We start from the raw sequence: 14895 nt of genomic DNA on the forward strand, positions 1-14895 counted from the left end.
CCGTGCCAGGAAAATAACCATGAAAAGGACAGAGTTCTAGTTCTGCCTAACTGAAAGAATTGGTGATTCTGGCCCACTGAAAGAATCATTGCCCCTAGATTGGGAGTTGCTGATTTAGTATATTCTAACATGAAGGCAGGGAAAAGCGGATGTGTAAACAAGGACCATACAGATTAAGTGCAATCCTTTAGGTAAGTAAAAGTGTTTTTTGAGCAAAAAGACACAACAATTAAGTAAATCCTGGGGAACTAGAGAAAACTTGCAGCAGAGATAGTGTTTGAATTGGGCTGTGAAGTTTAAGTCAGAGTTTATCGCAGAGAAGTGGGAGGGTAGATGGTGGCATTCTAGATGGGAATTCGTATGTGTAAAAACATTGAGGTTCGAAAGACCATGGCTGATTTGAGGCACATTCTCTGAGAGTAGAATGAAGAATTTATATGCTGGTGTGGAAGGTGGATGGTGAAGCTAGAAAAAATAAGTTGCAGTAAATTTGTTGTGCTGGGTTTGGGACGTTGAGGAGTTTCAGCTTTTCCTACCAGTTGGCAACCACTGAAGGTTCTCAGTCTGATGAGTAATATAATTAAATTTGCTATCAGTATGAAAATTGTCCACAACAGATATGGAAGTCTCATTCACCACATCTTATTTAACATCTATAATGTGGTATAATTTATACATGTTACTTAATTTTTTTTTTTTTTTTGAGACGGAGTCTCGCTCTGTCGCCCAGGCTGGAGTGCTGTGGCCGGATCTCGGCTCACTGCAAGCTCCGCCTCCCGGGTTCACGCCATTTTCCTGCCTCAGCCTCCCGAGCAGCTGGGACTACAGGCGCCCACCACCTCGCCCGGCTAGTTTTTTGTATTTTTTAGTAGAGACGGGGTTTCACCGTGTTGGCCAGGATGGTCTCGATCTCCTGACCTCGTGATCCACCCGACTCGGCCTCCCAAAGTGCTGGGATTACAGGCTTGAGCCACCGCGCCCGGCCGTTACTTAATTCTTATAGCAACCTCGTGTTACATATATTTATCCCCATTCTACAGCGAAGAAAATGGAGCTTCATAAAAGCTAAACAACTTCCCTCAGTTCACAATAATAACTGGAGTTCAAAGAAGGTTCCTGTCAGTCTACATCTTGTAAAAGTATAGGAAAGGAATCTTAAGGCTTACAGAAGGACTCTTCCTTAGTATTAGGTATAATGAGTTAGTTAAATCAGAATTAGGCTGTATAGATGGTTTCTGATAATATTGAAATGTATTATTTAGAAAACTATATATCAAAGTTGTAATATAGAAATGAATAGTACTGGTCTTTTTTAACAGAAGTGTTTATGTGGTCAGGAATATATTATTATTTCAACATCTACATGAATGTCAATGTGAAAAATTCAGATCTGAAGTTCAACATATGAAAGTGCTTGGCACATTGCCTCGCATGTCAGGTAGTTGCTCTGTAACTGCTGAATTGAAATCTAGACTGCTTGGAAGAGATCTCAGCATATCTCTGAAGTTAGTATCTTCACATATACATTAATCCAGCTGGGGCAGAATGCACTCGAATGCCAGACTTACAAAAATAGCTTTGTTTTCATTTGCAGGTTCTGACTTTTAAACAGGTTCAGAAATTCACATGATCAGCTAAGATCTTATTCTAGGAGGCAAAGAAAAAAACTAACTGCTATGAATACTTTTTAGAAAGAAAAAATATGTAAACACCAGAAGTCATAGTCAGAAGGCATGCTTCTTCTTCTCTTCTCTGACTCTCTTCCTGCCAGAAAAGGCTGCCTCGGTACATCAGTGTACTTTAATATAAGATGGGTTAAATTGCCTTCATGTGAACTTTTTCTCTGTACTAACACTGCATGTTATGTTGTCTGACTTTGCTAACTATATTCAATCACATATTTACATAAAATCAAAATTTGTTTTCAAATTATATATACAAAATAAAATATATATTTTATATATATATATATATATATATTTTTTTTTTTTTTTTTTTTTTTTTTTTTTGAGGCAGAATTTTGCTTTGTTGCCCAGGCTGGAGAGCAGTGGTGCAATCATGACCTTGACCTCCTGGGCTCAAGTGATCCTCCCACTTTAGCCTCCTGAGTAACTGAGACTACAGACATGTGCCAGCTATTTTTATTTTTTTTGAAAGATGGGGTCTAACTCTGTAGGCTGGTCTCAAACTCCTGGGCTCAAGCAATCTTTCTGCCTTAGCCTCCCAAAGTGTTGGGTGTACAGATGTGAGCCACTGTGGCTTATATATGTTTTAAAATTAAGTTGAGTCTGTTGGCTTAAGTATTTTAAATAATGTTTACATTTCAGTAGGATAGGGTCATTATGCATCTAGATTATATCATCTTTTGCACAGTATTTGAGATATGTTTCTATAAAATCCTTTCATGAATGTTTTATGTCAATTTTGTTGTTTTCCTATGTATTCTTTAGTCAGTGAAAGAGAGTACTTCATGTCTTTTTAAAAAATAATACTTACTGTTATTTAGGAGTAAAATAACTGTGAATCACCATTATTATAAATAATACAGCTTAGATTAAAGATCAGTATCCAAGGGATATATTTTAGTAGATAAGACTTTAAAGAAAGATGTTTTCTTGAATTTGTGGAAGTTACTTAAGTACCATCAAGGTGAAAATCTCCCTTTTTAACCATATAAGCTTTTTCTGCAGTTATAAAAATAATGGTTTCTACCGCTGTACTAATTAATGATAAGTAGGGAAATACTTAGGAACTGTAAAAGAAGAGAGCTTATTTTTATTTTCTGGTTTGAATAAAAAGAAAAGACAAAAACTGGGAAACTTATCTAACAACTACATTAACTCTTGTTCCTCATAGCTCTGTCTTATTCAGTTAGGCTAGCTATGAGCAAGCCAGGCCTTAGCAAAGGCAACACCAGGCAGCCAGTTAGAATTGTCATTATTAGCAGGACATGGCTAACAATATATGCACAGCCAACTAGGCCTTAATCACAGGGGGATAGCAGGTCTAGTAAAAAAGATGATGCTGAAATACGGGTAGGATCAATATAATTAAAATCCTTGGCCAGGCGCAGTGGCTTTCACCTGTAATCCCGGAACTTTGGAAGGCCGAGGTGTTCCTAGGCTTGAGCCCAGGAGTTTGAGACCAGCCTAGGCAATGTTATGAGACCTCATCTCTACAAAAAATTTTGAAAATGTAGAAATTTTGTTAAAAAAAGACCCTTGACTAAAGTTTTAAAAATTTCAATGTGGGATAACTGCACATTGAACAGTTTGGTGGGAGAAAATATGTAGGAATGCAGAGAAATTAAAGTAAATGAGTTTTGTATTCTGAAATAATCCCGCAGTTATTTGGCCCACTTTATCACAGAGTCAGAGCTTGATCAGCCTCATAGTGCTCGGTTTTTAAAACAGGTCCCTTTTCCTGGTATACTGGCCTATGTCCTACCTGCCATATTCAGAATTCTTTAGCATGTAAATTTATTCATGGAATGCACGAACCATTCCATTTTACTCATATATATTACTAAACCAGACTTTAATCAAGACATTTTGCTACTGAGGTTGTCTAAGATTTTACTTTTTACTCTTTTTGAAGGCGTTCTTCACAAAAACTTTTCATTGCTTTAATTGCATCAATATTTTTTAAATACCTCATTAGTTCCTTTATAAATGTTACTGTTTTTGTTAGGATGGTCGTTTGAAACCAGGAGATCAACTTGTCTCAGTCAACAAGGAATCTATGATTGGTGTATCATTTGAAGAGGCAAAAAGCATAATTACCAGAGCCAAGTTGAGGTAACTATACTACCCATGGGATAGAATGAGTCATTTAAGATGTCTCCTTGGAAGCAGTAATTTAAGATGTATTGAGTACTTTATAAGAAATATTTTTAATAACATTTGAAACATTATCTTGGAATTCAGTTGTACTGTATTCATAGCATATCCATAAAGTGATTTCTTTTTAATACTAGGTCAGAATCTGCTTGGGAGATAGCATTCATCAGACAAAAATCCGACAACATTCAGCCAGAAAATCTGTCATGTACATCACTTGTAGAAGCTTCAGGAGAATATGGACCTCAAGCCTCAACATTTAGTTTTTTTTCTTCTCCTCCTGAAATACTAATCCCAAAGACCTCATCCACTCCCAAAATAAATAATGCCATTTTACCTTCTTGTGAGGTAAGTCAGGTAATCTTAAATTTCTCTATGTATGTACTCCATAAATTCCCTATACATTTTTACATTGGTTATGTACATATAGAATTATTTCAGTAAAATTGTTAACAAATTAATATTTCTTTGAAAGATTTTTATTTTTTTCTATTTAAAATTTTTATGCTGTGTTTTCAATAAACATATTTTAAGTCAGCATGTCCTGTGGCCAGAAGCATGATTGGTTAGAAAATACCAGCATGACAAAATGGTTCCACAAAGATATGCCTAGATATCACTCAAAACTATGTTAAGAATGTCATATTTAGTTTCAGTTGGTTTAGTTATTTGCCATTTCTGTTCTCTGCTTGACTGAAGTCAGGCCATCTTCCTTTTGTTCCTTAGCTTCTTTCCCACACAGTGAGGCTAATCCCAGGCTAGTCCAGTCTAAGAGGGTATCGCACCTTCGTGAGTGCGGTAGTTCACCCAGGTAGTATCACACAAAATGGGCAATTTCTATATCAGAATTAACATACTCAATTTCTAACTGCTATATTGTCCTAACAAATTACAGTTATAGAATAAAGTGTGTATTATTTATGTCTGTGTTAGCTGTAAAATAGGCAACTTAGGCTTTTAGTCAGTAGAATAAAATGCGTCAAAGGTAACTTCAGTCTCTGGTACATGCTGAACAGAGACAGAGTGTAAGATTTTCTGTCAGCCCTTATACTTTGTCACTTGCAGCTATAATACTTTTAAAAGACAACATGTGTGGCCTTATATTTTGTTATCCTTGGATGTGGTAGAGCTGAAAGCAATTGTTACCTTTAATTCTGAATTGCTTTGTTTGAAGATGCATATACCAAAATTTTAGAGGGTTCATGTTTGAGGGACAATTACTTTAATCTCTGTAACCATTCTTTTTATGTTAACATGGGCTTCAAGTGACCTACTTCAGTAAATGACATTGCATGTTCCTCATTTTCTTTCACAGATAAAAACTGGATACAACAAAACAGAACAGATTCCAATTACTTCTTCAGAAAACAGTACTGTGGGTTTGTCTAACACAGGTAAATACACGTCTAATTTCTCTTTCCTGTTTTTTTTTTTTTTTCAATTCTCAATGAGGAGTATGTAATGTGACTTAAGACTTCGAAGAAGGGTGAATTATGTCTTTGTTCCTTCAGTGAATGAAAAAGTAAAACTAATGTCTTTACGTTGGTCCCTGTTAAAATATGACTTTTATTAGAAATTTCCCTGAACAAAGAGTTGAAATTTCAAAAGATGCATTGTCATAACAATGTTTATAAAGCTATAATAATTAATGAATTGTTTAAATCAAATAATGAAAAGTCTTCTATAAAGATCAAGATTAGGTTGCCGTGTCCTTTTAGTGCAATACTGATGAGGCATATTAAATACACCTTTCAGAAAACACATTATAGAAGGGAGCATACCTTAAGAAAAGAAATGTATCTTGTTTTTTTGGAAGAAATCATATGGATATCAATTAGAAAGGATGTCACTATCGTTAATTCATTATTACTGATTCTTAATTACCATAAAATGATTTACTGACTTTTTACAACAATAAAGCATTAATTATCTAAGCCCAGTGTAAAATAAGGATTTTTATTTGGCTGTAAGGTGTTTACAGGATCAATATCAAGAAAAAGTCCCCTGAAATTATCTCCAAAAGTTAAACACAATGATAAAAAGACTAAACATAACTGAAAAACTAATTATATATGCCTAACTATAATGCAAAATTTTACCTGTATATTTTAGTTTTGTTTTAATAGCATTATTTATATAAGAACAGAAAAATAAGGAAGCATTAATTTAAATTAAATAGCAACCAATCCTTTTTTTGAGAAGGATTCTCGCTCTGTCAAAGCTCTGCCTCCTGGGTTCATGCCATTCTCCTGGCTCAGCCTCCCGAGTAGCTGGGACTACAGGTGCCCGCCACCATGCCCAACTAATTTTTTGTACTTTTAGTAGAGACGGGGTTTCACCGTGTTAGCCAGGATGATCTTGATCTCCTGACCTCGTGATCTGCCTGCCTCAGCCTCCCAAAGTTCTGGGATTACAGGCATGAGCCACTGCTCCCAGCCCAATAGCTGCCAATCTTTACAGGAGTTTATACTATATTCCACAGTGGTTTACTCCAATTTGGGGTGGTATTTACCAGTAGGTTAATAGCAATCTTCAGCCATGAGTTATATTTGCTTTTACTTAGATTTATTGACCCTTAGAAACTTTATAGTATTATTCCTCTTACATAATTTATTTCCAGTCTCTGGATGTACTATATTTATTTTAAACTGGGAACCCATATGAGAAGAAAAAGACAAATGAAATAGTCATGAGATGAACATCAAAATTGCTGGATGATGGAAGTCAGAATCCTTTATTCCTTGATTATATTATAAAATATTAATAATTATATAACATGTTTTTAACTTTCAAAGTAATTGAACTATTCAATGCCTCTTTTTTTTTTTTTTTTTTTTTTTTTTGAGACGGAGTCTTGCTCTGCCGCCCAGGCTGGAGTGCAGTGGCCGGCTCTCAGCTCACTCACTGCAAGCTCCGCCTCCCGGGTTTACGCCACTCTCCTGTCTCAGCCTCCCGAGTAGCTGGGACTACAGGCGCCCGCCTCGTCGCCCGGCTAGTTTTTTGTATTTTTTAGTAGAGACGGGGTTTCACCGTATTAGCCAGGATGGTCTCGATTTCCTGACCTCGTGATCCGCCCGTCTCGGCCTCCCAAAGTGCTGGGACTACAGGCTTGAGCCACCACGCCCGGCCTTCAATGCCTCTTTTAACCTTTTATTCAGTAAGGATTTACTATGTTATATAGAATACAGTACAATGGGATTTATGAAGAAATTAGGATATTTTCTGTGAGATACTTAATAGTATATTGTGAAATAAAACATGGGGCTAAAAATTCTAATTATTCAAATTAGGAAACATTCTAATTTATATGCATGTGTTTGTTTATAGATGTGTGTGTATGTTTATTTTATCAAGCAGCTACTATTTGCAATTTTTTGTGTTAATCGGAGCAGGATGTGGGTGGTTTTGTTACTCTAAAAACCATTCTGTCTTGTGGATGAATAACACATTTACACAAATTATGGAAAGACATGAACATAGAGGCCTAAGGAAAGAAGTAGTGAGTGCTATAAGTATGGTATAAGGAAGGCACAGTGGTTACCACCAGACTCTGAATACAGACTCAGTGTTCAAGTTCTTGCTTTCATCGTATTAACTCTGTAACCTTGAAATAGTTACAAGTTACATGGAGTTGTTATGAGGATTAAACAAGATCATGCATGTCAAGCAATTATATTGTAATTAGTGCATAGTATATGCTTACTAAATTTTCCTGTTACTGATAATATAGACCCTATAGCTTAGCGTATAGCTCAGATAATATTCTAGGTCACGTTTATAGAGCAGAAGGAAAAGCTTCCAATTCTTGATTCAATTTTATGTCCTCCCCTTGACCCCAAAAACTAGTATATAACAAGGAATCTGTCACAATATGCAGAAATTAAGAAAAATTTCTTGGCAAAAGTCAGACATTATCCATATCTTGAAAAACGTGGTAAACATCAATTGATAACTGAACACAGGAGATCGTTTCAAGTTAAGGAAGCACCACAAATAAAAGAACTGAGGATGAGCTAGAGGTCAGATGACTCTAAGAGTCAGGTGTGATTAGAGCAGAGATCTTGTTAACAATAAATAATCTCAGGTAAATTTATACCAGTCGCTATAAGAACAGTGGTAGATTTTGTAGTAGAAAAATAGGTTAGTGAAAAATATATTTAAGTAAGTTATAGGTAAAGTAAATACTAAAATACTAAAATAAAATAAGATGGAACATTTTTCTAGAGTAGAAATTGTGTCAACTCAGTCTCATTTTCTTCTACATAAATGTAATAGGCAAGATATTTCTGGGGAGTGGAAAAAAGGCAAAATCACCTCTAAATTATCTCTAGATAATTTATATATATTGTGATCTGCATGTTATAAGTACCTAATTATAGATGGTTACAAATCAGAAATTAACTATCACTTCTAGATTTCCTCAGTTACCTGATACTAATTCAAAAAATATAAACAAATTTTAATGTTAACCTCAACAAAAGTAAATGTAATTAGATAGTTCTATGTCTGTTCTTATCTAAAAATCATCCCAAAGTGTAAAAATTGGTTAGAATTTTAAAAATCCACATAATATTTAAATGTTTTCAAAAACGATGCTATTGCAGAAATTTATTTCAAAGTCCAGAGTTGTTCACTAGTGCTGTATATAAGTTGAATATCACATCTGTAATCCCAGCACTTTGAGAGGCCGAGATGGGCAGATCACTTGAGGTCAGGAGTTTGAGACCAGCCTGACCAACATAGTGAAACCCCATCTCTACTAAAAATGAAAAAAAAAAAAAAAAAAAATTAACCAGCCATGGTGGTACACGCCTGAAGTCCCAGCTAGTCGGGAGGCTGAGGTAGGCGAGTTGCTTGAACCCGGAAGGCAGAGGTTGCAGTGAGCTGAGATTATGCCACTACACTCCAGCCTGGGTGACAGAGCGAGACACCATCTCAAAAAAAAAAAAAAGAATTGTTGCATGAAGAAATAGTCATTATTTTAACTTTACTAATAGTGTAAAGACTTAATTCCTTTAGACCAAGTCTTTTGAAACTGAAATAAAGTAGTTATGGGGAAAAATATCCATTCAGAGTTCATGGTATTAAGTAAATTGTATTGATCCTTTCCTTACAAAACATTCCTTTTCTTCTGCTGCTACAAAGAGAATAGGAACAGAAGATCCGAGAGAGGCCAGGCATGGTGGCTCACGCCTATAATCTCAGCACTTTGGAAGGTCGAGATGGGAGAAATCACTTGAGCCCAGGGGTTCAAGACCAGCTTGGGCAATGTTGCGAGACCCTGTTTCTACAAAAATTAAAAAATTAGCTGGGCATAGTGGCATGCACCTGTGGTTCCAGCCACTTGGGAATCTGAGGTGGGAGGATCACGTGAGCCCAGGAGGTCAAGGTTGCAGTGAGCTGTGTTCAGGATACTGCACTCCAGCCTGGGAGACAGAGCAAGACTAAGACACTGTCTCTAAAGAAAGGAGAAGGAGGGGGAAGGAGGAAGAGAAGGAGAAGGACAAGAAGGAGAGAGATCCAAGAGAATAATAAGCCATACTTGGAAAAACTCACTCCCCCAGAGAGGAGCAAATAAAGAGCTTGGGGCTGAGATAGAAAGATGTCATTGGCAGATGAGGAAAACTGTCTGTGAGGGACTTTCGGGTAAAGCTACTCTGAATTGACAAAGTATGCTGGAGTTATACACAGACCCTCTTACGGTTTTAACTCAAAAGTAAAGGTGTAAGTTGTCTGGAAAAAGATTTTGTTAAGCCCTGATTGCATATTGTTAAATGAAGGTTAGTATAGTCTTACATTAAATCTCCTTATAATACAGTGTCTCTGTGTTGATATTAATAATACTGTATACGTTTTCACAGTAGTTTTCTATGATGTTGTTGATCTTCTAACTCCTATGAGGCAGTCTGGTTTATTCCTCCAACTTTGTAGACAAGCAAACCGATTATGAAAGATGTTGAACACATTTAAGAACATTGGTCTGGAGTTACAAGAGATTAGACTTCTAACATTATCATGTACTAGCTAGGTGACCTAGGCTAATTTCTTTACCTTTTCCTGCCTTGGTCTTTTATCTTTGGGAGGGAATAATAGCATTTGTGGTCACTGTGGTCACTGTGAAGATGAATGAGCTTATATAGGTACATAGTTTACTGTTTAGATAGAAGTAAGCATAAATAGGAGCTTCTGTTCTTTTCACTGTGAGATATAGCATTTTTTTTTTTTTTTAAACAGAGTCTCGCTCTGTCCCTCAGGCTGGAGTGCAGTGGCACAATCTCGGCTCACTACAAGCTCCGCCTCCCGGGTTCACACCATTCTGCTTCAGCCTCCTGAGTAGCTGGGACTACATGCGCCCGCCACCACGCCCCGCTAATTTTTTGTATTTTTAGTAGAGATGGGGTTTCACCATGTTAGTCAAGATGGTCTCGATCTCCTGACCTCATGATCCGCCCGCCTCAGCCTCCCAAAGTGCTGGGATTACAGGTGTGAGCCACTGCACCTGGCCGATATAGCAAATTTTTATGCTTAGATGTAGGAAAACGTGAGAACACATTCCTCAGTATGTCAATGTTATAAGTGTTCCTGTCTCACCTTCTCTCATTCTCCTCTCTTCCTCTTGCTCTCCCCTCTACAACTCTTTCAATTACTTAACACTTGAAATGAATAATTCAAGCCCAGGTTTAGTCTTTGAGACCATAATCAGGTTCACTTGGGTCCACCTAGTGTTAATGTGCCTTAATTGCAGGCCAAACACCAAGCTGGAAGTCGTTGGACAAGCTTCACATATCCAAACCTTAAAGGATGAAAAATAAAGTGATCTGCTGGTTGGTCTTCCATATCATCCACTCCATGCTGATCTTTATACTACACTTTAGGTTTGGCATAGAGTTTCTCTTAGGAGAGGAAAAAAATTACATGTATGTATATAAAAAAATTATATGTGTATATACACACACATACACATATGTGTATATATGTATATGTGTGTATATGTTTATGTGTGTATATGCATACCCACATATGTATGTGTATATATGCATATATGTATATGTGTGTGTACATATATACACTATGTATATATTATTTTTAATTTCATAGCCAACAATTAGGTATGATTACAAAGGAGATTCACTTTTATCAGAATTGTAAAAATTCTATTTAATACTAAAATCAGTCTTTTTCAAAGTTTAATTCCATTTGAAGCTAAAAGTCAGCATCCATTTTTTTATGATCTTGACACCTATAAGCTATATTAAAGATTTTACATAGAATGTTAAGGATGTGTTAAAGGTTTAGAGGAAGACTATTTATTTTCATATGCACTTCTTATATTCTTAAGAGAATGCAAATCATTTTGTACTTAGAGACAGATGCTCTGAGAAATTTTAAAAAATTAAAACACTGCATAAAGATGTGACATTTTCCAAAGATTTTTCTTCTTCCTCTTGTTTCTATGTAGAACTAGTAAAATATCATTTAAAAGTGTATTTAGAATAGTGGCAATTTAGATAGTAAGATCGACATGAATTACAGGAATTTGTTTTACAAACTTTGGCATATTAAAACATACAGTATTTCAAGTTCTGGTCTTTTGTAGCATTTTTTTTATTCATGCGGTAAGGACAAAGGCTCGTTTAAATAATCAGGGTATATTGAGAAGATGTAGGAAAATGGATAAGAAGTGTATGACTTTTAGCTCTTGCAAATTCATTTATGCTCCTTGAAATGTAACCTGTCTTTAAAATAAGAGATACGATTTGTAGCTCAAAGTACAGAATCTATATAATACTTTATGTGCAAACTTGAAATGGCTTGCATTTATGTTTTTTTCCAGAGTACTTCCAGAATTCACATCACAAAACACTTTTACCACTCGAAAAAATATCAACATCTTTGAACAAAAAGACTTTATCTTTTTAAGGCATTGTGGTGATGTAGTAGTGGTGGGATGTATGTTTGTCTTTTAAGTTAATATATCTTTGGGACTTCACAATGCATAATTGGCTACTCTTGTATCTTAGGACTTAAGTGAAGTCAGCTTATATAAAAAATTTAGACTTAAAAAAATTATGAAAACTGGCCAGGTGCAGTGGCTCACTCCTGTAATCCCAGCAGTTTGTGAGTCTGAGGGAGGCAGATCACTTGAGGTCAGCAGTTCAAGACCTGCCTGGCCAACATAGTGAAACCCTGTCTCTAACTAAAAATACAAAAATTAGCCAGGCGTGGTGGCATGCACCTGTAGTCCCAGCTACTCGGGAGGCTGAGGCAGGAGAATCGCTTGAACCCGGGAGGCAGATATTGAGCCAAGATCACGCCACTGCACTCCAGCCTGGGTGACAGAGTGAGACTCTGTCTCAAAAAAAAAAAAAAAAGAAAAGAAAAGAAAAAAGAAAAAGTTACGAAAACAAAACTAACAGCTGCCAACTGATTAGCTATAATTATTTGTGAACAGCAGGAACTCAGAACATATACTGTCCAATGAAAATTTCTATTCCAATTAAGTTCCCAATTAATGTGCACCCTGTTGTCTCTTAGATGTTGCTTCTACCTGGACTGAAAATTATGGACTACAAGAAAAGATCTCCCTAAATCCCTCTGTTCGCTTTAAGGCAGAGAAACTGGAAATGGTAAATCCTTTAAATTTTCATTTTTCTTCCATAAGACAAAAACAGGAAAGAAGTATTCTCCTTCTTTGAGAGGATAAAGTACTGGAGTTTCTTGAAGTTACTTATTTACAATTAAATGAATGGCAGTTTGGATTTAAATTATTTAATTCACATTTGAATTTGGTAGTTCATGTTGGTTCACTAGTACAAAATAGAAATAAAATCTTTCATAACTAAATTGGCATTTGGATCAAACAGTTTTCTCCTCTGAGAATAAGACAAATACGATTTTTACAGTCTAGAATATATGCAAAGATGTAACAAATTATGGCAGAGTAGATGAGGCTTCATAGATAATGGCAATAAATGCAATCAAGTAATAGTCCATTATTCAATTTTTTTTAAGTAAAGAGAAACAAAATTTTAAAGAACAAAATAGTCAGATGTCCACTAAATATAGAAAGATGGTGGCAATATACTAAAGCACTAAAAAATAGTCCTGGGGAAAGTGGAACATTGAGACTCTGATGTAAAAGAAACTTAAGATAATTTAAAAAGAAAAATTAAAGGCAGAAAAGCACTCGAAAGCATTTCTTATCAGGTTACCAGGGATCTGAAGGGAAAAATAAGCCACTTTTTTTTTTTTTGATGTAAAATGAATATACTGCTGAAAGTCCACAACCTCTACCTTCCTGTCAGTTTTTGAGGATAAAGCATTTTTACATTTTAGGAAGAGTATAAAAATGCATAGATAAAATAAAGTACACAATCTGTTTATTCCCATATCCATACCTTTGCTTGGTCCTATGATAGTCCTTTCTCATTGCCAATTTGAATCTTATCTAAATTCTAACTCACACGGGGGAGAAAAGATTTCTCAACCATCGGTAGATTCATGGCCCAGACACCTATAACAAAAGACAGATTAACAAGAAAATAGCATGCAGATTTATTTAATGTATGTTTTACATGACGAGAAACTTCAGAAATGAAAACCCAAAGAAACAGGGAAAACTGTATTTTTATGAACAGTCATACAGAAGTGTAATTGGAGCACAAAAGGGTATAATCTAATGGTAATAAACTGGGGAGAGCATAGCAAGGCCTGGTTGTTCAGATTCTTAACATCTCTGTGTCTTCAGAGTTGAAGATATTTCCTTTCCTCTGGGTATAGGGAGGACCTCTCTGGAATGAGGGTCTTTTAATCTGCTTTTAGGGGAGGATCAGCTGAGTTTTATAGCCCACTTCAGGGGAGAAAAGGTGAGAGAAGGTAAGAAAGACCTTCCTGCTTCTGCCGTTTTCTTAAACACCAAAGTGCCGTACTTTGAGGCAGCATGTCCTGGATTTTGTCATTCAATTCCATCTCCTTCATTCAGACTTTGCTAACTCTTATAGTTCAGACCAACATTACCTTCTTTTGCACATTAATAGCACTTACCTTCACTTTTTGGTGCCCTGTAATCTTTTCTATATCTTGTTTTATCAATGAAATTATAAGTGTCTTCACCACAGACCCTGTAGTACCTATTAGTGTTTAAATAGCTGGTTTGTGCTCCATAAAATTTTCCAATTAATTAGATACTTGAGATGTTTCCTTTATACTTTCAAAATCCTGAGTATCTTTTGTAACGTGTGTTTCTGTTTGTGGCTAAAATGTAAGTTCTAGCTAATGCTTGGTCTGCAATCACTTAATAGTAACATTTTCAAAAACAGAGTGTTTGAAGTTTAAAAGCATGACTATTACATACCTAAAAATGAATAATTATTCAATGATATTGATTTAGTATACATTTCTGAACATCCAAGATGTTCATTCTTCTGGATAAGGAGAAATTTATCCAGCTAACTGCTTTACCTGACAGACTTTGTTATTAACTTAGTTTAAATTTTTCTAGCACATGATATTATTTTTAATCTGATTAATATTCTTAGAGATATGAAAATCAAAATTTGTATTGATTCTGAGAAATATGAGTTGCTTGGCCATTAAATCCGAATTCCAGTTTTGGTTCCGCTTTAAGCCTAAACAAATTATTTTGTGGAAAAGTAAAATGCCAGTTTTACATCAAAGAAACCCACATTTGATATAAATTCAGCCTCTGCTCTTAATCAAGATAGACTTGTTAATTTTATTTAGTAGAGCATTCTTTTTTATCAGAATTTGAAATTATATTTCTCTTAATAACTTTTTTCCTAAAATCTACATTAGCGTCTATCCACCCCAATTATTTCTTGAGCTACTCTTCTTGTTTTGCATAGTTACATATTAATGTCATAATATCAGTATCACCTCAGCTTGAAATAGGTCCTTCTCTTGGTTGCTACTTTGTAGACAGATTCAACTTTATTGTCCATTACGTTTTAACATATTCCTATTCAGTAATAAATAAGGCCAATGTGATCAGGTATTTAAAATAAATTAGTATATATTTTTTATCTTCTATAAACAT

At 35.5% G+C, this 14895-nt stretch overlaps 1 protein-coding gene across 2 annotated transcripts in view; it reads left to right on the forward strand.

The window, feature by feature from the left end:
• Positions 1–14895, forward strand: part of STXBP4 (syntaxin binding protein 4) — a 202773-nt gene that overhangs the window by 27402 nt on the left and 160476 nt on the right. Inside the window, exons 5-8 of one of the 2 annotated variants that reach the window (XM_033183556.1) lie at positions 3691–3797; positions 3977–4187; positions 5155–5233; positions 12375–12466. In XM_033183556.1, coding sequence (XP_033039447.1) covers positions 3691–3797; positions 3977–4187; positions 5155–5233; positions 12375–12466 — 489 coding nt within the window. The remainder of the gene's footprint in view (positions 1–3690; positions 3798–3976; positions 4188–5154; positions 5234–12374; positions 12467–14895) is intronic. The other variant, XM_033183558.1, reaches the window with a different exon arrangement.

Source organism: Trachypithecus francoisi, unplaced genomic scaffold, assembly GCF_009764315.1.
Source record: "Trachypithecus francoisi isolate TF-2019V2 unplaced genomic scaffold, Tfra_2.0 Lachesis_group20, whole genome shotgun sequence".
Taxonomy (NCBI): domain Eukaryota; kingdom Metazoa; phylum Chordata; class Mammalia; order Primates; family Cercopithecidae; genus Trachypithecus; species Trachypithecus francoisi.